At 42.1% G+C, this 24,306-nt stretch overlaps 1 protein-coding gene across 2 annotated transcripts in view; it reads left to right on the top strand.

Annotated features, from left to right (window-relative positions):
* Positions 1–23,679, top strand: part of METTL24 (methyltransferase like 24) — a 125,970-nt gene extending 102,291 nt beyond the window's left edge. For both annotated transcript variants that reach the window (XM_056125322.1, XM_056125323.1), the window contains one exon: positions 23,327–23,679. In XM_056125322.1, the coding sequence (XP_055981297.1) occupies positions 23,327–23,665 (339 nt within the window). In that variant the 3' untranslated portion in view covers positions 23,666–23,679. The remainder of the gene's footprint in view (positions 1–23,326) is intronic.
* Positions 23,680–24,306: the final 627 nt, after the last annotated feature.

Genomic DNA, 24,306 nt, shown 5'->3' with positions numbered 1-24,306 from the left:
TATATTTGATGATCTGGTACTGATCTTTTAGTGTACCTGAAAGTAGTGTATCTTTTAATATAAGATATTTTTATCCCCCTTGTAGTACGTTGTATAAGTTAATGGGTGCTGCAAAACTAGTGCTGCTTGTATTTTTTCCTTTTTCTTATAAGTTTTCTTTAAAAAAATTTTTGTTTTTGGCATTTAGCCATACATCTGTTTGTAGTTTACTTTCACATAATCTTTTCTTTTTCTCTTCAGCTGGGACTTGCACATATGTCTTGATTATAAGCTGAAGTGATTTTACCTAATTCTGTACTTACAATTACGTATCTTTTCCTTAAAGAAGTTCCTCAAATTAAATAAGCTTCAAGCTCCACAAATCTTGGATCTATCCCAATTATAAGTCACATTTGTTTTGCAGGTAAAAGATGACATATTCAACCGAAAATTTTCTAAAATGAATATTCTAATGTCTCATAATGGGAACATTATGAGACTAAAATGATATATTTATTTTCTTGTTCTATTTGATGGTCTGATTGCTTTTTTACTCACTTCAAGAACAAACATCTGTACTTTGATGAAAATATGAAAGTGAGCTGGAGTGAGAATACTTTGGGTAGGGCGCTTGCCTTGCACGTGGCTGACCCAGGTTCGATTCCCAGCATTCCGTATGGTCCCCTAAACATTTCCAGGAGTAATTCCTGAGTGCAGAGCCAGAAATAACCCTTGTGCATCGCCATGTGTGACCCCCAAAGCAAAATAAATAAATAAAAATAAAAGAAAGAAAATATGAAAGTACTTGGAACTCATTGTTTGGTCAAAGAAATAAATAAGTCTTTAGTATATATTAGAATTTCAATTTTATAGACCAGATAAAGAAGAGATCTAACTTTATTAACATGAATCTACAAGTCTAAATTTTTCAGGCTAAGAAATTGATGAAGTAAGATTTTGCAGCCCTAGTCTGGCAGCAGCTGAGTGGCAAAACTTGCTTTGCATGTGTGAAGCCCTGATTTCAATCTCCTACTCTGCAAAATCTCTCACTCTCGTGTGTGTGTGTGTGTGTGTATGTGTGTGTGTGTATGTGTGTGTGTGTATGTGTTGCAGCATTATTTTGTTAACGTGTAGTAAATTTATGGATTAAAAGCAGAAGAGAAGGGTCAGGGAGATAACAGAGGGGTTAGGCCCTTGCTTTGCATGCAGTCAGTTATGGTCTTATTACTGGCACCATATATCTATACCTGGCTCCTGAGCACCACTAGGAGTGATGTTTGAGCACAGAACCAGAAGTAAGACCTGAGCACTGCTGAATGTGGCCCCAGCAATAGGGAGGGAGGGAGAGAGAAAAAAAAAGAGAGGGAGATACAGAGATACAGAGATACAGAGAGATACAGATACAGCATGGTAATAATGAGGATTCTAGCAGGAGAATTATCATGGTTTTGGAGAAAAGGAGGAGGCCAACAGAAAATATTAAGGGAATCTGGAGAAATTCCAGAATTATAAATTTGTTTACCTGTTCATTAAGTGCTAAGTAGAATAGTAAATTTTGAAATGGGTACTTTTAGTTCCAGTTGATATGTATTACTGGTTTATTGCACTCACTAATCATGGTCATACACTGCATAATAATATAATCAGCCAATAATGGTGGTCCTGAGACTATGGCCTTGGTGAGCAGAAGATTGTATCAGTTCAGATTATGGGATTACATGCCATGATTGTACAAAGATGACATTGCTTTATTGGTGCATGTCTCAGAACTTACCCCCATTGTTATGTGATAAATGACTACTTCACAGAAGGCTTTAACACTAAATAACATACTAGAAAATGTTAAATATTTTTAAAATTAGGTTGACTTACATCTGAAAATATTGACAGTGGCTTTGTTAATAGAAAAATGTCCTTTGTTTCACAAAAAGAAATCTAGAGGGAATAAAATTCTTACACAGAAACTCCCTAGTCAACAAATGTCATGCAGAACTCATCTCTTCTATCCATAGGGAATAATCCTTCTGTTCTATGTCCAGCATTGCTGCTGGAGCTCCAGCCATCACATCTTCACTCTAAGCATATGGTTGGAGAAAGCATAAGTATCACCTTTTCTTGAAGAAGACTTCCTGGAAACCCCCACGCTATACTTCTACTTATATATTATTGGTAAAAGTTTAGTCATATGCCCTTAGGGCCATAAGAGACTAGAGGTTAGTTTCTTAAATCATGGGCCATTGCCCCGCATGACATTGGATAACTGAATGTATGTCTAAAATATATCATTTAAAAATAAATTTGCGATGTATTATAAACCAATGTTTGATTTGCATAACTATCTTCTATGCCTAAGATCATGTAAAAGATGTTGAGGCATAAAGGAGTTGTGGGTAGTAATAGTTCCAATGGAGTAGATGTGTCCTTTCATCTAAGAAGCAATGTGGTCAGCTCAAAATCAGGGCTTTGCTATTAAGGAAGAAGGAAGCATGGATATGTAGGCAAGCAACTGCTCTGCCCTGCTATATTTATATTTAAACTTTAGTATATGTTGCTATTTTTATCAACCTAAGAACTAAGCATTTAATAGGAACTGAATTTGTATTAATGTGCTTCGTGGTAAAAACAGTATTGATCAGGAGTAAATTTAGAAGACTCAAGATTGTGCTTTTCTGGGCACTTTTCTGGGAACTTCTGATCCAAAGAGATTCTGGGCAGAGAGGGATGTGGAAACAAGAATGGGATTATATATTACTCTTAAATATTAAAACAGTCCTTAAACTAAACATCTCCTGCATCCTTAAAAAGATGAAATGTGGACTTGTATATGTGCCTCAAAACTTTGCTAACATGTGATGATCACTTGATCACTTGACATCCCGTTACTCATCGATTTGCTCAAGTGGGCGCCAGTAACATCTTCATCCGTCCCTGTTGCATGCTAGTGTAGCCCAATGGTGTCTGCTCACTCCAGGAACAGGAAGAGCCTCGAACTGATCATTCAGGGTCTTGTAGAAGAAGTCTAACCATCTTATAGGTGGGCGGCCACATGATCTTTTGATGTCCCGTGGAATCCAGTCAGCAATGACTCTAGTCCAGCAGTCATCACAAAATCGCATTATGTGTCCAACCCATCTGATTTTCGACACCTTGGCAAACCAGACAGCTTACCTGATTCTGGATCGTCGATGGAGGTCAGAACTCCGGATTCTTTCTCTCATTTGAGTGAAGCATGATACTCCAAGCATGCTCTTTCGATTCCTCTTTGGGAGACCCGAATAGCATTCTCATCCTGTTTTTGTAGGGTCCAGGTCTCTGAGGCGTATGTTAATGCAGGAAGAACAGTGGAATCGAAGAGATGTGCCCGGAGTCGGAGGTTCTTTGTCCTATTAGTTATTTCTTCAATGCTCTTGAAGGTGTTTCAAGCCTCTGTCTTCCTCCTGTGCAACTCAGGTACCAGGTCATTCGTCATGTTGACTTCTCAACCTAGGTACACATAACTGTTGCATTCGAGATGTTTGTTCCATTAAGAGCAAATGGAACATCAGGAACAAGACTGTTTCTCGTAAACATTGTATTCATGAGATTCAGCTGTAGTCCAAACTTTCCACACTCATGGTCGAAGTCAGCCAGCATTTGTGCCACTTGGCTAATGTTTGTTGTTATTAGAAAGATGTCATCAGCAAAGCGGAGGTGGTGTAGTTGCCGACCGTCTATCATCACTCCCATTCCTTCCCATCCCAGTCATCACTTGACATTCTCGAGGGTGGCACTGAAGAGTTTTGGTGAAATGGTATCACCCTGCCGAACCCCTCTCTTGACATGGATGATCACTTCTTTGTAGAATGGTGAGATCCTGGTAGTGAATAAATAATACAGCTCACAGAGGATCCTGATGTACTGAGTTTGAACACCCTTTTTGACTAGGGCTTCGATGACTGCTTCAATCTCAACAGAATCAAAGGCCTTCTTTAAATCAATGAACATTAGACAGAGCAGCATCCTGAACTCCTAAGAAACCTCAATGAGCTTGGTTACCATGTGGATATGGTCTATCGTGCTGAATCCTTTTCAGAACCCAGCTTGCTCACATGGTTGTCCTTCATTTAGTGTTCTGCCAATCCTATTCAAGATGACTTGAGTAAAAAGCTTGTAGACGACAGACAACAGGCAGATTGGGTGATAGTTGCCAATGTCATGGATGTTTCCCTTATTGTACAGTAGAACAGTCCTGCTGGTTTTCAACTGGGACGGAACCTTGCATTCAGATGGGTAGCATGTGAAGAGCTGAGCCAGTGTACTGATAAGTACTGATGACAGATTCTTCAGGTGTTTGGGTCTGACCTTGTCTGGGCCGGGTGCTGTTCGCTTCTTTACCGACAAAATGGTGTGTCGGATTTCTGAAGGGAGAACATTGGGAATGACATATCCATCCTGCGGAATTTGCAATGTGAGCAGGTAGACGTGGCTATCAAAGAGATCCGAGTAGAAGTCATGGATAATTTTCTCCATTGCCCTTCTGGAAGAAGTGATAGATCTATTGGGATGTTGGAGGGCATTAATTTTGGTCTTCTAGTTGGCGAAGAACAGGTGGGCATGGCGAATGCTTTTCCTGGCTTCTGCCACATCTGCCAGCACTGCTGCTCTTCTCTCTTTGAGGTCTTCCTTTATCATTTCTCTGCACTGCTTTGTGAGCTCAGATGTTTGCCTGTGGTTGCCTGAGGCTTGTGCCAAACCACAATGGCAAATGAGCTCCAGAGTTTTCGAAGACAGGCATCTTTTTGTGGATTTCTCTCTCTCGGCGTTCCTTGCACAATCATGGAGGTGCTGAACCAGTTGATCGTATTATTCGTCAATGTTGTCGAAGATGGCATCATCCCATGTTGCAGCAATAGTGCCAAAGAGCTCCCAGTTGGTGGTTGTTCTGGTAGTTCTTTTCTTAAACTTTGCAGCCCTTTCTCCCTGCTCTGTGAAGTAGAATTTTGCACGAAAGAGATGGTGGTCTGATCACGTTTGGAATTTTGGGACAACAGTGACATCGGTCAGGCAAAACTCTCAATTCAATATGGTGTGGTCAATTTCATTGTGGAACTGTCCACTGGGAGACTCCCATGTCCAACTTTTAGATTCAGCCTTCTGGAACTGTGAGTTACCATGGATGGTCTTGGTTGACATGATGAAATCAGACAGTCTCTCATCCTGTTTGTTCCATGGGTCTAGGTCATGGGTCCTGATGTGGAGTTCTTCGGCTGATCTTCTCAGTCCTATCTTGGCATTAGAATCACCGACAGTGATCTTGTAGAAGATGTGGTCTTCTTTATAGAACTTCTCCAGATCCATGTAGAACTTCTCAATTTCTTCTTCAGCATAATTGGATGTTGGTACGTAGACAACAAAAATAGAAACTGCTGGCAGTGAGCCACATCTATTCAAGTGTAATCATCCGATTTGGGTTGTTAGGCATTTGAATGAATCAGTGCTCATGGCCAAGTTCATGTTGAGAAGGACACAGACACCACCTACACCTCTTTTGTCACATGATCTGAGGAAGAGTTCTCCAGTGTTGAAAATAGCGTGATGTGATCAATGCCTTCTTGTCTCAGTCAGACCAATGGTGTCATACTTGGTCTTTCTCACTTGCTCCATCAGGTCCTCTATGGATGCATCCGATGCCAGCATACATGCATTGAAAGTATAGACAGTCATTTTAGTCCTTCTTCATTTTGGCATCCTCGTTTGACCTTGAGATTTTATCAGCCTCTCCTTCCTCATCCTTCTTAACACTGCCATATTGGTGGCTCTTACAGAGTCAGGGGAATGAGACCCAGTGTATTTACTGTTTTTTGGCATATCGAATATGCCATGGATAGCTTGCTAGGCTCTGCCACGTAGGCGGGATACTCTCGGTAGCTTGCCAGGCTCTTTGAGAGGGATAGAGGCTTTTAGGGTGGTCTAATCGCCCTTGCAGGTGTTCCCATAGTTCAAACCATATTTGAACCCCCTTCAAATATGGTGCAGTAATCTTGGAAAATGGGTATTTAGTGTCTTATGATGTGCTTTGTGGCTGCGTGGTCCAGAAAGCGGCCTGGATTGTGATAGCAGCTGAGTAGTGGAGGTAGTGGAAGTAGTGGAGGTTGGCTGATGATGAGGTATTTATTTGGTACTGGCAGGGTGGGGCTTCTGGGTCTGATCCCTGGGTCACTGGAGATTGGTGGAAGCAGGCAGAGGATCTCTGTTTCTGGGTCCCATTAAGCCTGGAGTCCAAGTTCACAACGTTCCGCTTACCTGGTGCTATGGGGCTTCACTCATGCGTGAGGCTCTTCCTGAGCGGTCCAAAAAGCAGCCTGGAACGTGGTGGCGGCTGGGTAGTTGAGGTAGTGGAGGCATGTGACAAATGAATGTTAATACTCAAACAAGCAATGGTATTTTGACATATAGAATATCTTTCATGAATTAATTTGAGACCCTGGTTAAATCATTTAGCGTAGTTAGGCCTCAGTTTTCCTTGTCTATGAAATGAGTGAGTGTATCAGATGTTTACCAAGTTCTATTGGCCCGAGTTTTCCATTACCTGGAAACTTGGAAAATCTATCTAACTCTATTCCCACTGACCTATCCTCCTATAAGCTACCTTTGATGGTAGTTGAGTGTTCTAGGGACTAGAGGTTAAAAAATGAATAAGTCATAGATATTCATGGAGCTTTTAGTCTAGCCTAAAGCAGAGGCAAAGCCTCTTGACAGATAGCAGTGTTGCTGGGAAAAAAATCTTTCTGATTTCACCTGTTCTTGGTGAAAGAACATCATTTTGAAATACCTTTGTATATTTCCTGTAACAAATCTTAATTCCTCCCCTGAGTCATTTCCTAAAACATAGCTGCAGTGATACAGAGAAAGCATATTTGGATATTAGCTTAAACTATACTATCTTTTGGGGGAAAAGAGTGGTTATATCCCTCACCATGAGCTGGTAAAAAATACCAGTTGATGCTGAGTACACATTCTCTCTGCAGGGTCCCATACATGATAACTTCTGCACATTTTTCTTTCTATTCTTATTGGAAAAATATTTTTGTTTGGTTTGGTTTTGGGGCCACATCCGGTGGTGCTCAGGGCTTACTTCTAGTTATCCACTCAGGAATCATTCTTGGTAGTGCTCCAAAGACCATAGGGGGAGCAGGGAATAGAACCAGGGTTACACGTGTGCAAATCTAGCACCTTACCCACTCTCCTATCTCTGTGGTCCAAGCATACTTTTCTAAGAGGCTGAAAACCTATCCCAAGTTCCCAGTGACCAGAATGTTCTTAGAAAAGTGCACATGTACAGTTTAAATAGCATCCATAAGCATGCAGTGTGTCTGTCTTTACAGAAATATATTATGTCTGCCTTTACATTTGAACAGTTCACTGTATGAGACACAACACAGCACACCAGAAACAGAATACCCTTTAAAGAAGTGTGTGCAGATATGCTCTATTTTCTTATTCCAATGTTGATATCATTTAACTTGAAAATGTATGAGATGGGAGACTTGCAGTTTAATCCTGGCAAAATATTCCATAAGAGGAAAGCAATTTGTCTTGTCAGAATTGATGGGAAGCAGTGCTTTCATATATAATTGTCTCTGTTTTTGATCCTGAGTGTAAGAATTCTAAAATAACCTCAATAGCTCAGGTTCCTAAAGAGAACTGAATTCAGGTTGCACTTGAAGAACTATTGTGATACTCTGTATGGTAGCAGAGAGGGATGTGGTGACCTGCAGCATTTAGGGGGGTTCTTTGAAGAGGAAACAGCATGCATAAAGGAAATAGACAGGAAATTTCTTGGCATTTTGAGGAATAGCAAAGAATTACATTTGACTAAAGAATAACGTTCATATAGTCTTAAACTTATCACCATTTGTATGAGGTGGGATGAGGGTACAAATAGGTTCCTTCATTCCTTACATCCAGCCCTTGACTCCTATTTCCTCTTTTTTTTAATTAGCATGGTCCTAAGTACAGACGAGCACAGAAGTAGAGATGGAGAGGTTATAAAAAGGGAACCATATGTAAGATGTTATAATAGAAAAGTGGAAAATGGATAGCACTTGTGCTCTGATAGGATATCACACCTGCATATGTCAGAAACACCCAGTGGATATTGGAAAGAGGGGGTAGGTCCTGCCCTGGATGAACAGTCTTACTAGGTATGGTTCACAAATCAAAAAGTCAACCAATGAGTGGAAACCCTGCTATATGTATACATAACACTACATCACATAATATCACATTACATGTTACATGCATTAGATGACATTTGGAAAGTATAATATATACTTACCTAGAAGTCTTTATGAGGCCCATTGTTTTATTGGAATAGAATAAACATCTCTGACTGCAACAGTTATGTGTACCTGGGTTGAGAACTCAACACGAGGAACAACTTGGCACCAGAACTTTGCAGGAGGAAGAGAGCAGTGTGGGACGCCTTCAAGAGTGTTGAAGAAGTTAAGAGGATGAAGTACCTCCAGCTCCAGGCACATCTTTTCGACTCCACCTTCTTTCTGCACTAACATACACCTCAGAGACCTGGGCCCTATGAAAATAGGACGAGAATGCTATTCGGATCACCCAAAGAGGAATCAAAAGAGTATCATGCTTCACTCAAGTGAGAGAAAGAATCCAGGGTTCCTACCTCCATCGACGATGGAAGATCAGGGATGCTGCCTCGTTTGCCAAGGTGTCAAAAATCAGATGGGCTGGACACGTAATGTGATTTTGAGTGACTGCTGGACTAGAGCTGTTACCAACTGGATTCCATAGGACGTCAAAAGAACACCTGGCCACCCACCTATTAGATGGTCAGACTTCTTCATCAAGACCCTGAACAAATGGTTTGATACTCTTCGTGTTCCTGGAATGAGCAGATATTGATAATCTTCATGTTCCTGGAGTGAGCAGATGTCATTGGGCTACACTGGCACATGACAGGGTCGAATGGAGATGTTACTGGCGCCCACTCGAGCAAATCCACCAACAGTGGGATGACAAGTGATTATAAGAAGTCTATAGGATCAAAAAATGGAACACACAGGGGTGACCCTGAAATATATCACATACCACATTATCATCTCCTCTCATTTCTAAAGCTTAAATCTGGACTTTACTCACTGGCTTTTGTGATTCTCACCTCAGCTAAGAGATTTTTCCCATTCATATTTCAGTATATTTAGTCTGCGGCCATACCACCCTGAATGCTCCCAATCTCATCTGATATTTCAGTATATTTAATTAAATAGATAAATAAGTCAGTGGTTTTATTCCTTTTACTCCTACATTGATGTTTGTATTTTGCATTTGGATCATTATGTAGCAGAAATCACATTGCTGACCCCACCATACTCTGAGATTAATTTAGTTTCACATATAATGATAAAGATGCTTCTTTAGATTTTTCAAGAACAACTCTTCCTGAAAAGAATCTTTGAGGTATTAACTTGAGTATTAGTTTGTACATCTATTTGTTTTATACATCTTTTTGTGTCTCTAAGTTTTACATCCTATGTAATCTCTTTTTGGAAACACTTGAGAATGCTTACATGAATATTATTAGGCAAGAAAGAGAAATTAGCCAGATGACACAGGTTTGGGTCTGGGTTCATTGAAGACAATGGCAGGCTTGTTTTCAACTATTCAGGGTAAAGGTAAGGTAAAGGCCCTCCCGTTGATCGTCAATTTGCTCGAGCGGGCCCAGTAACGTCTCCATTGGAGACTTTTGTTGTTACTGTGTCTGGCATATCGAATACTCTACCGGTAGGTAGGGTGTTCGCCTTACAAGCGGCCAACCTGGCCGACCCGAGTTCGATTCCTCCGCCCCTCTCGGAGAGCCCGGCAAGCTACTGAGAGTATCTCACCCGCACAGCAGAGCCTGGCAAGCCACCCGTGATGTATTCGATATGCCAGACACAGTAACAACAAAGTCTCCAATGGAGACGTTACTGGGCCCGCTCAAGCCTTTATTCAGGGTACTGAGGTCAAAAGTAATGAAAGCAGCTAGCTAACTGTTGCTGTCCTTGGTACTGCCTGATTCTGACCTGGCCAAAGTTCCTTGCTGTTCTGTCAATCCTACCTAAATTTGCAATTTTGGTTTCTCACTATTTCATGTCACTAATAGCCTTGCTACTTCTGAATTCCTGACTTGGAACCAGCTCACCTCTTACCTGGGTTCTCACAACCTCACCTACGCTAGATTTTTCACCTAGCAGCCTCAAATTGAAGTCCTTGCTAAAAGCTAGAGAGCTGTCAAAAAAGTCTTTGTAAGTGGTTCCCTTGGTTTTTTTGAAACTCATTTGTAGAGTGTTGCTCTTTACAGAGGTCATTTCTGTGAATTGATTGTTACACAAAAATCATTTTCTTTATTATTAGTTCAGAATTGGTCCGCATTAGATGGAGTGACCCTTCATATTTCTCATAATACAAAAGGCAAACCCTATCTCTCCCTTGTAATAGCAGAAATCTTGTAATGTTACATTTCTGCTAGCCAACAAAGATAATTGAATCTTGTTTGCTGTGTTTAAAGTATAATATTCTTAAAGAAATTTTTAATCTTCTATTCATTTAAGATAGATTAATAATTTTTCTACAAAATATCCTCTTTTCAATTGTTCAACTCTTAGTTTTATAGGTACAGATGTATTTTGCATTGGTTATACTTTATATGTAAAATGTTATTAATTTGGTAATTCAAATACATCTTTTAATAATTAAAAAATAGGAAGGAGTTATATTGGAGTAATTATTTTTAAATTGCAGTTGACATTGACCTAAACAATGACAATGACTGTGATTGCTTGATAATTAAAATTTTTAAATATTTATAAATACATATATGAGTAGTCACATTTTTAAGATAAATTACAAAACTTAATTTCAACCCTTTCTTTCTAGAAACATTCTTCTATGAAATATGATCTGTATTTGCAAAGGCCATATAGTGTATGATTCTGGCCCCCAAACCTGACAACTGACATTCAGACAAGCAACTGTGTGCAAGTCAGTTACAGACTGAGTGGAAAGTCTTTTGTTCCCTGTTAGTTTACTGATATGTTGTATAGCTAATATTGGCATTTTACTGTTGTTTCATAGCTTGGCCATTCGACAAATTTGTGGTTTATATAATGATTAATTGTTTTTAAAATGGATGGTGATAGCCAGGTTTAAGCTTGTGTTTTCTAGGTAAGGAAACTATATCCTTTTAAAGATAGCAGCTCAGAGATAAAGCACTTTTAATTAAGATGGTCTAAAATACAAATTCTTTAAAGGTAGTTAATATGTACCTAGTTAAAAGGGGTTTCTCTTGCTTTCTTATTAAGTGGCATATATAGTTTTTCTCTTAATGAATTATTCTGACATGAAGGTAGTTAGAGATGTTAGAGCGCTTTGGCTCTGGAGTTTAAGAAAGACAAAAAAAAGTTAAGTGGGTTGATGCCACAGAATGCCTCTCATGGTCCTTTGCCCAGGGCTTCAGCCTTAGTACAACCTGGCTGGTTTTCAGTTTCTCAAGAGCTGGGATGGGAAGAGGCTACCAGGGAGCAAAATCTTTAGAAGTTTCCCACCCTGCCTCTTCTTTGACCCTGGTACTCTGCTCAGGGGAGTGTTCTAAGAAAATAATAGACTACATTTGAGTATTTTGCTGTAACTTAAACCACATCAATTTGTAATATTGATCAATTAAAAAGATTTTAAATGTCTTTCAGAGGGAAGTTGATTAAATAAACGCGTATGAAAGTTATTTAAAAAGTAAGTTATAGATGAAGGCTTTTGAACCTTTTTTTAACTTTCCTTTTTTATGGGGAAATTAGGACACACCTGTCAGTGCTCAAGGCTACTTTTGGATGTACCAAGGTTTAAATGGGTTGGACAATGCAAGGCAGGAGCTTTAATATGTTTATTCTCCCTCAAACACTGCATACAGGGGTAATGCATTGAGAAGAGTAATTTTGGTTCCATCTCCAGCACCATATATGGTCCCCTGAGCACTACTAGGGGGCACTCCTAAGCACAGAGCTAGGAGTAAGCTCTGAGCGCGTTGGGTGTGACTCCAAAATAAAATAATGATGACGATAATAATAATATTCTTGGATATTTTAAACATAAGGAAAAGGAAATCTCTTATAGAGGAGGACCCTTTCAAATTGTCTGAAATTATTCCCAGTCAGCCTTCTTTGAGACTCTTCTACCAAGAATATGTATTCAGTCATTAGTTTACAGAGTCAACACTTAGTTGTTTTTCTTAAGAGTCCTGATTTAACTGAATTGTATTAGGATTGGCACCTACTTATGCCAATAAAATCATTTGCATGATTTTTAGTATGGTAATTGTTGAAAGCTGATAATAGAATCTTCAAAGTGGCTTATCTTTTTCAGAGATGTTTCATGCTTTATAACACTAATCTTTGTGCATTATGCAGTAATAATGAAAATTACATCTGCAAGATAGTTTTGGTAATAGAACATTGGAAAATGCAAGAAATGGAAAGAGCACCCTGGAAGAGATCATGTTTTATTCACATCATTCTGGCTGGCGGTGCTTTCAGGCTGGAAGGCAGCTGATATTCTCCTCTGGTGCAGTGCCCTGGGACCTGTGCCTTAGACAAACTGTCCAGTTATGATGGAGCACAATATTTCATCTGTGGAAACAAAAGGGAGTGGGGGTGTTGTGTCAGTCAGGATTGTAAGAAATTCTCGACTATGTAAATGATTCAGTTATTGATTTCTTTGAGTTGTGGCTATTTTCTAATAAGAAAATTTTGTGAGGTTTTGAATAAATATTTCTTTTGTCAGATTAATTACCCTAACTCAGTTAGGTTTAAATTTCAAAATAAATAAAGACATGAATGTACTAGGGTAGCAGTGATGGTGGGAAAACTTACCTATTGTGTCCAGTTGATAAGTATTATTTTAGCTCTGTGTAAGCTAACACAAGAACTTGACATCACATAGTTCCTTTCAGAAAATAAAGGGTTCTTTCTCCTTCCTTCCTTCCTTCCTTCCTTCCTTCCTTCCTTCCTTCCTCTCTCTCACTTTAAAGAAGGGTGCATTGCCAGGTGCATGGCTGACGTTGTGGGGGGCTAAATGTGCTATATCTAGCTTTGCTTAGGGGTGGAGCCAGGCCTGCAGTGACTGGAGTCAATCCAAGGCCTCGTTTGAGCCAGGCATGCAGGCATGTGCTCTACCATGGGAGCCATATCCCAGCGCAGACAATAAAGTTTTTTCTAAAAACACATTTTCTCTTTGCTTTTGGAACTGCTGAACCACTCAGTTGCTTTGTGGAGTCTTACTCTTCTACGGCCTTGCAAGATCCCCAGGTTGTTACTCCATCTCTCCATTGTGAGCCAGGGGGTACTATCCCAGACAAGGGAGTGAAAGCATCTCCCACAAGGAGAACATCAGAGACCATTTTCTTGAAAGAATTATGTCTAAATAATTCTACTCCTTCACGCAGCTCTGAAATCACAGGGAGAAATTTCCATGGCTTGGAGAGCTTGGAGAGCTTTTACTTCTCAGCTACTTATGAGAAATCCATCAAACATGGTGTCAGGCTAGAGGAAAGGCCAGGGCAGGACTAATCTTTGGTTTTTAATGTATTTCATTGCAGAATTTTCTTGGATATTAAAAAAAATTGGGGGTCACACTGGGCTGTGCTCAGGGCTTACTCCTGACATTGTGCTCAGGGCTGACTCCTGGTAGTCCTCAGGGGAACAGATTGGGTCCTTGCCAAACAAGCACCTTCAACCCTTTACTATCAACCCTATACTAATTGCCATATTATACTTGAAAAAATTTAGCATAGTATTACTAAGTATAGACTTTGAGAATTGAATCTTCAGTGTTTGAAGGTTCTGTACTACTATTATTGATTTCGTTACCTGACAGGCAGTGATACTCATATTAGACATGTTTTCTTCATTGTCGGCCACAGTGCATCATCTTCAGATCTACTATGTTCGAAATTCCATGTTTTTAAGCTTTTGTGATTGTTTTTTGTAATTATTTAATTTGTTATTATTCGAGTAAATATACTTAACATTTAATTTAGAATTTTTAAAATTTCATTTTAGGCACTAAAATAAAACTTATTTTAGTGATTTACAGTAGGCTGGAGCTATAGCATAACAGTTGGGCGTTTGCCTTGTACGCGGCCAACCCGGGCTGATGCTGGTTCAATTCCTCCGCCCCTCTCAGAGAGCCCTGCAAGCTACCGAGAGTATTGCGTCTGCACGGCAAAGCCTGGCAAGCTGCCTGTAATGTATTTGAAATGCCAAAAACAGTAACAACAAGTCTCACAATGGAGACATTACTGGACCCGCTTGAGCAAATCAGTGAACAACGGGAGGACAGTGCTACAGTGATTTACAGTACTGATAATAGCAGGGCTTCCTGCAAAAAAAACCATTCCAACATCACATCTTCCACTGGAGTGTCAGTTTCCCTCCACCATGTCTCAGTGTTCATGTCTCAGTGTTCCTATCCCTCTCTCTCTTCAATGCCCCCCACAACAATATGCTTCCTATTAAAGATCAGTTCTCAGTTTCTGTTGTCTGTGGGCATTTGTTGCTCCCCTACTTTGTTTCTTTATATGCTGCATCACTTAATCACTTAATCACTGAACTTCCCGTTAGTCGTCGATTTGCTCGAGCAGGCACCAGTAACGTCTCCATTTGTCCCTGTCGCGTGCTAGTGTAGCCCAATGGCATCTGTTCGCTCCGGGAACATGAAGGGCCTCAAACCGATCGTTCATAATCTTGACGAAGAAGTCTGACCATCTGGTAGGTGGGCGGCCACGCGGTCTTTTGACATCCCGTGGAATCCAATCAGTAACAGCTCTAGTCCAACGGTCGTCTTTAAATCTTATTACATGACCAGCCCATCTGATTTTCGACACGTTGGCAAATGAGACAGCGTCCCTGATTATTGATCGTCGACGGATGTCAGAACTCCGGATTCGTTCTCTCATTTGAGTGAAACGTGATATTCCAAGCATAGCTCTTTCTATTCTTCTTTGGGAGACCTGAATAGCGTTCTCATCTTGTTTGCGTAGGGCCAAGGTCTCTGAGGCATATGTTAATGCAGGAAGAACAGTGGAATCAAAGAGATGTGCCCGGAGCCGGAGGTTCTTTGTCCTCTTAGCTATTTCTTCGACGTTGTGGAAGGCGTTCCAAGCCACTCTCTTCCTCCTGCGCAGCTCGGGTGCCAGGTCATTTGTCATGTTGACCTCTCGACCTAGGTACACATAGCTGTTGCATTCGGAGATGGTTGTTCCATTGAGAGCGAATGGGGCGTCAGGAACAAGGCCGTTTCTCATAAACATTGTCTTCGTAAGATTTAGCTGTAGTCCTACCTTTCCACACTCACGGTCAAAGTCGGCCAGCATTTGTGCCGCTTGGCTGATGTTTGGTGTTATTAAAACAATGTCATCAGCAAAGTGGAGGTGGTGTAGTTGCCGACCATCTATCTTCACTCCCATTCCTTCCCATTCCAGTCATCACATGATGTTCTCGAGGGTGGCACTGAAGAGTTTTGGTGAAATGGTATCACCCTGCCGCACCCCTCTCTTGACATCAACGATCACTTCTTTGTAGAATGGTGAGATCCTGGTAGTGAATCCGCAATACAGCTCACGGAGGATCCTGATGTATTGGGCTTGAATGCCCTGATTGGCTAGGGCTTCAATGACCGCTTCCGTCTCAACAGAATCAAAGGCCTTCTTTAAATCAATGAACGTTAAGCAGAGCGGCATCTTGAACTCTCGAGAAACCTCAATGAGCTTGGTTACCGTGTGGATATGGTCGATGGTGCTGAATCCTTTGCGGAACCCTGCTTGCTCGCATGGTTGTCCTTCATCTAGTGTTCTGCCAATCCTATTGAGGATGACTCGAGTGAACAACTTGTAGATGACAGACAATAGGCAGATGGGGCAATAGTTGCCAATGTCATGGATGTCTCCCTTCTTGAACAGTAGTAGGGTCCTGCTGGTTTTCCATTGGGACGGAACCTTGCATTTAGACAGGTAGCGAGTGAAGAGCCGAGTCAGTGTATTGATGAGTACTGATGGCAGGTTCTTCAGGTGTTCAGGTCTGACCTTGTCTGGGCCGGGTGCTGTTTGTTTCTTTACCGACGAAATGGCATGTCGGATTTCGGAAGGGAGAACGTTGGGAATGACATATCCATCCTGTGGAATTTGGTATGTCGGCAAGTGGACATGGCTATCGAAGAGATTTGAGTAGAAGTCATGGATAATCTTCTCCTTTGCCGTTCTGGAGGATGTGATGGATCCATCAGAATGTCGGAGGGCAGTCATCTTGGTCTTATAGTTGGCGAAGGACAGGCAGGCGTTACGAATACTTTTCCCGGCTTCTGCCGCATCTACCAGTACTTCTGCTCTTCTCTCTTTGAGGTCTTCCTTGATCGCATCTCTGCACTGCTTTGCGAGCTGGACGTTAGCTTGCGGTTGCCTGAAGCATGCGCCAAACCCGCTGGTGAATTAGCTCAAGAGTTTTCGAAGATAGGCGATTTTTTGTGGCTATCTCTCTCTTGGCGTTCCTCGTACATTCATGGAGGTGCTGAACCAGTCGATCGTATTCCTCATCAATGTTGTCAACAATGGCATCTTCCCATGTTGCCGCAATAGTACCAAAGAGTTCCCAGTTGGTGGTCATTCTGGGAGTTCTCTTTTTGAACTTTGCAGCCCTTTCTCCCTGCTCTGTGAAGTAGAATTTTGCACGAAGGAGACGGTGGTCCGATCTCGTTAGAAATTTTGGGACAACAGCGACATCAGTCAGGCAAAACCGTCGATTGAATATGATGTGGTCTATTTCGTTTTGGAATCGTCCACTGGGAGACTCCCATGTCCATCGTTTAGATTCTGCCTTCTGGAACTGTGAGTTACCATGAATGGTCTTGGTCGACATGATGAACTCAGTCTCTCACCCTGTTCGTTCCATTCTAGGCCATGGGTCCCGATGTGAAGTTCTTCAGCTGATCTTCTCGGTCCTATCTTGGCATTAAAATTACCCACAATGATCTTGTAGAAGGTGTGGTCTTCTTTATAGAACTTCTCTATTTCTCTTTCATCATAATGAGATGTTGGTGCGTAGACAACGAAGATAGAAACTGCAGGCAGTGAGTCACATCTATTCAAATGTAAACGTCCGATTTGGGTTGTTAGGCATTCGAATGAATCAATGCTCTTGGCCAAGTTTGTGTTGACAAGGACACTGACGCCTCCAACACCTCTTTTATCGCATGTTCCAAGGAACAATTCTTCTCCAGTGTCGAAAACGGCATGGTGAGATTCGTGCCTTCTTGTCTCGGTCAGACCAATGATGTCGTACTTGATCATTCGCGCCTGTACCATCAGGTCCTCCATGGATGCATCTGATGCTAGCGTACGTGCATTGAAAGTACAGACGGTCATTTTTGTCTTCCTTCGTTGTGGCAGCCTAGGTCGGCCTTGAGATTTTGTTGGCCTCTCCTTTCTCATCCTTCTCAGTGCTGCCATGTCGGTGAAGCCTTCAGGGTCAGGTGAATGAGACCAGTTGTAGTTACTGGTTTTGGCATATCGAATACACAGTGGATAGCTTGCCAGGCTCTTCTGTGCGGGCGGAATACTCTCGGTAGCTTGCCAGTCTTTCCGAGAGGGATAGAGGCTTTTGGGGTGGCCTCTAATCACCCTTGTAGGTGTTACCATATTTGAACCGTATCAAATATGGTACGACAATTCCAGAAGATGCGTATTTAGTGTCTTATGATGTGTCGCACGGCCGCAAGCAGCCGCGCGGGTCCAGAAAGCATCCTGGAGTGTGGCGATGGCTGGGTAGTGGAAGTATATATGCTATACTATGCTATGCTATATGCTGCATATGAGACATCATTTCTTATCTGCCCCCTCCCCAACTTCACTCAGCATGAAACTCCAGATCCATCCACGTAGTAGCAAATTGCATTATTTTATCTTTGAACTGAGTAGTATTCTATTGTGTATATGTACCACAGTTTCTTTATGCAGTCATCTGTTCTTAGACACTTGGACTGTTTCCAGATTTTTGCTATTGTTAATAGTGCTGCAATGAACATAGGAGAGCATATGTCTTTTTTTTTTTTGCATATGTCTTTTCTGAAGAGTTTTTGGGACTTGGGGTAAATTCCAAAAAGGGAAATTACTACAACATATAGGAGATCAATTCCTAGTTTTTTGACAAGTGTCTGTATTATTTTCCAAAAAGGTTGAACTAGTTAACATTGCCACCAGCAGTGGATGAGGATTCCTTTTATCTATAACCACAAACATTGGTTGTTTTTAATCTTTGTAATAGTATGCACCAGCCTCATTGATGTGAGGTGATATCTCATTGATGTTTGGATTTGCATTTCTCTGATGATTAGTGGTGAAGAGCAATTTTTACAAGCCTCTTGGCCATCTGTATCTCTTCATAAGGAAGTTTCTCTTCATCTCTCCTACCTCCCTCATCCTAACTCCTTGAGAAATACATTTTCATGCAGAATTATTGTAGTTTAAATCCCATGCTTTCGTTCAAGTAGGGTTTAGTGGTCATATAGAGTTTATCTATCTAAAGATACCTTGCCTCTAAACCACAGAGGTCCCTGATTTCCCTTGTACTTGCCTCTATGTTACTTCCAGGCCTCCCCAACTTAACACTGAAGAAAGAAATAGAATAGGGCCTTAGAAAATGGGATAAGAGGGGGTATGGTGCCGCCAGCAGGTCAATCTGTACCTGTGAAGCGAGTGCATCAGCAGCCTCATGGCGCCTTCAGACTTCCAGATACCCCAAAATTGCTGCTGTGCCTTTGGCAGACCCCAAAAACTTGGGGCAAAGTTTACCAAGAAAGTAAACGGCCAAAAGTTAGGTATGTGGGAAACACACCCACAAACCACCTCCGGCTCAGCTATATAAATGGAGGCAAGGCCTCTTTGGTTCCTGATTGAACTGCTTAATGGACATGATCCCAGAGACTCAGAAACGAATCTCAGAACCCAGTGGCTTTAGGTAGAAATGCGTCTGGTCTCTGCAGTAAGCTACCAGTGCTGGGCCAATCCAGGTGGGAATAGGTTTCGTGCCTTGGCCTGTTCTCCCTGGTGGCCCAGTGGCCGCCATCCGTCTGAGGCCACTGGATAGTCACATTTGGGCCCCCAGTGACGAGACACACAGGGCCTCACGGGATGGGGGTGGAGCCGGGCTTGTCCTTCCCACCCCACCGAGACCCCAAGTCATCACCCATGAATAGCCTCTCTGGCTCCTGATCAAGCTGCTTAATGGCCATGATCCCAGAGACTCAGAAACAAACCTCAAAACCCAGTGGCTTTTGGCAGAAATGCATCCGGACTCCACAGTACGTTACTGTCGCTGGGCCACCCCAGGGAGGAAAGGGTGTTGTCCCTCCGCCTGCTCCCTCTTGGCAACTTGGTGGCTGTCATCCTCCAGAGGCCACTGGACAGTCAGGCTTGGGTGCGCAGTGACGAAACTTGTTGGGCATCACGGAATGGGGGGGTGGAGCCGGGCCTGTTCTCCCCACCCCAACGAGACCCCAAGTCATCGCCAACCAACAGCCTCTCTGGCTCCTCATCAAGCTGCTCAATGGCCTTGATCCCAGAGACTCAGAAACAAATCTCGAAACCCAGCGGCTTTTGGCAGAAGAGTGTCCGGACCCTGCAGTAGGTTACTGTTGCTGGGCCACCCGAGTGGGGAATGGGTGCTGTCCCTCTGCCTGCTCCCTCTTGGCAACTTTGTGGCTGTCATCCTCCAGAGGCCATTGGACAGTCAGGCTTGGGCTCGCAGTGACGAAACTTGTTGGGCCTCACGAGATGGGGGAGGGGGGGGGAGCCGGGCCTGTCCTCCCCACCCCAACGAGACCCCAAGTCATCGCCCATGAATGGCCTCTCTGGCTTCTCATCAAGCTGCTTAATGGCCATGATCCCAGAGACTCAGGAGCAGATCTCTAAACCCAGTGGCTTTTGGCAGAAATTCCTCCAGATTTAAGTGTTAAAATTTCGGAATTTCAAAACCACATGGCCCTACTGCAGCCACACGACAACATATGTTATTCATAACCAGCAATAGAACACAAATTGTCTATTGTTGTCTTTTCAGCAGATCTGAGTGTTGGGGTAAAATCTCAAATAATGGTGGGTCTGGTGTCGAAATAGTGAATGTGATCAAAGTAGAGAGAGAGTAATGTGGAAATCATCTGCCCCACAGGTAGGGAGAGGGTGTGGGATGGGAGTATATTGGGGTTTTTGGTGGTGGAGAATGGACACTGGTGAAGGTACGGGTGTTTCATTGTATGACTGAGACTTAGACCCAAAAGCTTTGTAACTGCTCTCACCGTGATTCAATAAATAAAATTATAAAAGGTAAAGGTAAAGGCCCTCCCGTTGATCGTCGATTTGCTCGAGCAGGCCTAGTAATATCTCCATTGGAGACTTTGTTGTTACTGTGTCTGGCATATCGAAAACGAAAAAAAAAAAAGTAAGGTGGAGTTCATGCACAATTCAATCAGCTAATCAGTGGCTGAATAAATAGCAGTACTCCTACAAAAAAAAATGGTATAAGATTCCATGTTCAGCAATTGGAAGTATCAACATTGTCAAAATGATTATCCTACCTGGATTATTATATATGTTTGATGTAAACTCTATCAAAAGCCTAATGACATTTTTAAAGGACTTAGAGGGGTCATTAGTCAATTTTATATGGAGTCATAAAACACTCAGAATAGCCAAAATCAGTGTGAGAGATAAGAAATTGGGAGATACTTTATTTCCCAACTTGAAACTATATTATAAAGCTATAGTAATCAAAACATCAATATACTGGAGTAAGGATGAACTGTTAGACCAATGGTTTAGAATCAAGAACCTAATAATAAACCCCACATCCATGGAAATGGAGTAAAGATAGCCTTTTCAATAAAAGTTGGGAAAAGTGGATATGCACATGCAAAAAAACCAAAAAAACAAAAAACAAAAAACCAGATTTGTATCTATCACCTTATACAAAAGTCAACTCATAGCGCATCAAAATCTTGAGATTAGACTGATTACAACTCTGAATTACATGCATAATAGTTTTTAAGGAATGGTGCTTAATATTTTCAGCAGGTGTCAATTAGTGGTCTCCATTTATCACCCACTCACCCCTTATAGAGACAAGCAATCGCTAAAGGTTCATTTACACACTGACAATGTGCATGTGTGAAGAGTTGTAGGCTAGCAGCTCAGTGTGAGAAGACATATGCGCATTCATATGCCACTGGTGAATGCATTAGGGTGTTTACCTTTCAAGTGATTTGAGGAAGAGAATTATGCCATGCAACAGTTATGCAAGAATTGGTTAAAAGCCCATTTTTGGATGGGAGAAAAAACAGGATGCGAAGATTATGAGGTGAAATATGGTACAGTCCTTCTAAAGTTATTAGAATTAAGTTCGTAACTCCAGAGACCCAGCTTTTGTTTTGTTTGCTGTTCGGCAATCTCTTTATCCTCAGTATCCTCAATCGCTTTGAAGATGCTCATCCTTCCTTTGAGAAGCCAGACTGTTCGCTTCAACTCTCTAGCCATTTCTTGGTAACAGAAAGTCATTTGTTCCAAATCCTTGTCTACCTACAGGGATGTTGGACTAGACGATATATGTAGGAAGCAATTCTTCACACAGAAAAACACTCTACAAGTGTGGAATGGTGAGGTTGATACCTCTTTGTATGGATCTTGTGAACACTTCAAAACAACTTATTTTCCAAACCAGGTGTCGTTTTCAGTTACCTGTGGATTAGCCCAGTGGACATCATATGAGGTTAAGAACCTGTGCTTTGAAGAGAAGCACAGTTTAAAGGTCCCTCCTGCCTTTCCAACTGTGTGACTAGGCTGTCAACCTCTGAGTGCATTTCCTAAACTTTCAAGAGGTAACAAACAGAATCAGCCTTGCAGAATTGTTCAGCGGATTAAATGAACATTACAGGATCAAGCATTTAGCATTGTGCCAGACACATGGAACTAATCAGCTTTCATTGCTTGCTAGAGGAATTTGGAGTTCGGCTATTCTAATGGACTTTGTGCAGAGCCAGCAAAACAGAGGGAATTCTGATAATTTGATTAATTGCAAAATCTCTCATCCTACACGTCTTCCTTATTCCCTCTCACCTAAATGCGAACTTGTATTGCCGACCAACCAGTCGGCAGAGCTGGTTGGTCTTAGTACACTATGCCAACATATTCTATTTATTAATTTGCTTTCCCTGGGGATACCAGACTGTGGGGGTTGTCAGGATATCCTTGACACAGTGAGACATCAGGAATTTAGCTCAGGACCTCATGATCACCCTGGGAGCTTTCTAAGTCACTGTGCAACCACCTCTGGAGACCACTGTTTTCTCAGGACTTGGCTGGGCACCTTGAATTTTGTACAGAGATCTGAGCTGCACCCACTCCACATCTAGATCCTTCTTGAGCATTCATTCTGACTGATCTGAAAACACCTGCATCTCTTGTGCCTGGCATTTGTCATTTGGAGGAGAGACCTCCCAAGTGTTGCTCAAGAGGCCTCACAACCCACCTATGATTTTGAGCTAACAGGCTGATGACTCAATACAAGGGCCCCGGGATACAATGCTACTTGGGCCCTGAAGTGCTGGGGATACCCAGGTCACCCTGGAAGTACTTGAGGGCCTCCAGGGATGTGCCTGCTGGTTCTCAATAGACCAGGTGGTTCTGGAGTTGAACCCCAAGTTGAACCCCAACCCCAGTAGAGGGGTGTTCTAACCTCTGTACTATTTCCCATCTCCCTGCCTGGTATTTTATTCTTTATATGCTCCCTACTATCTGATGTAATGTACAATCAGGATAAAAATTTGTGTCATATGTGGCCATTTTAAAAAGTCCTATAACAAAAAGATTATTTTTAATAAAATTTTTTAAAATTAAAATATTTAAAAAAATTGGGCTGGAGCCATAGTACAGAGGTAAGTCATTTGCCTTGCACACAGCCAGCCCGGCTGAACGGGGTTCAATTCCTCCGCCCCTCTTGAAGAGCCCGGCAAGCTACTGAGAGTATCTCGCTGCACGGCAAAGCCTGGCAAGCTACCCGTGACGTATTCAATATGCCAAACACAGTAATAACAAGTCTCACAATGGAGACGTTACTGTGCCCGCTCAAGCAAATCAATGAACAACGGGAGGACTATGACCGTGACCGTGACCCTTTCTTAAGAAGCAATTCTACAGTGATGCTTCTGAAACCAAAATGGTATTTTTAACATTCACAGAATCTGCTAATCTTGTGTCATCATTTTCTAACAGATTGATGTTCTCAAAGCAGATCTGGAAAGTGCAGAATGGAAAGTTTTGGAAAACCTGATCCTGGAAGATGTTCTGGAACAGATTGGACAGCTCGTCTTTGAGATTCACCTCCACTGGCCAGGGTTCGAGGTCAGCGGCAGCAGCAGCAGTGTGGTGCGGTTCTGGTACAGCCTCCTCAAGGAGTTAGAACTAAAGGATTTCAGGCTGTTTCACAGCTACAAAGACTTATCAAAACCCCAGCTGTTCCTTAAGAAAGACATTTTCAATGCGAGCAGCTGTTACACTCTGAGCTGGGTGAACATGAGGTGGAGAGAGGGCCTTGTACGAGGCGGAACATGATCAAGAACTCTTGGACCTGGTACAGCTGGTAAGGTATTTACCTTGTGTGTGGCTCAGTGGCCAACCCTGGTTTGATCCCTGGCATTCCATATGGTCCCCCGAGTCTGTCAGGAGTGATCCCCAAACAGAGCCAGGAGCAATCCCTGGGCACCATACGGTATGACCCCAAAACAAAAGAAGAAACCCAAAACAAACCTCCCCCCAAACTACAAAAACAAGCACACAACAAACTCTTGGGCCTGTTTGTGATTGGAGTGTTTCCACTACACTGTTTATGTTTACTTGTTTGTCTCTAGCTCTCTCTGAAGGCAGGGACTGTGTTCCTGTCTCAGGAGTACTGGCAGACTGGTGCTTGCTATGTAGTAGGATCACCTAGCCCTGGCTGGAGGGTGGATACAGGAGTTATCCCTGGATCCTGACTCTTCCTGGTGATCTCTCACAGAGTGGGCATCCTGAGTCCTACTTCTGCTAAACTTGGAAAAACATTTTCCACTTACCCCACTTTCTCCTAAAATTCATGTTTCCATATTATATGAATTCATCCATATTAAAATAAATTCTATATAGTTTTTCGTTGTCACAGTATTATGAGATCCTCATTTGGGGTTTGTCCTCCTGTTATACTTAAACGCAACTCTTTC

The sequence above is a fragment of the Sorex fumeus genome, unplaced genomic scaffold, assembly GCF_029834395.1.
Source record: "Sorex fumeus unplaced genomic scaffold, SorFum_2.1 ptg000054l, whole genome shotgun sequence".
In the NCBI taxonomy this organism is placed as follows: Eukaryota; Metazoa; Chordata; class Mammalia; order Eulipotyphla; family Soricidae; genus Sorex; species Sorex fumeus.
The sequence above is the reverse complement of the archived record's forward strand: the minus strand, read 5'-3'. Positions and strand labels throughout refer to the sequence as shown.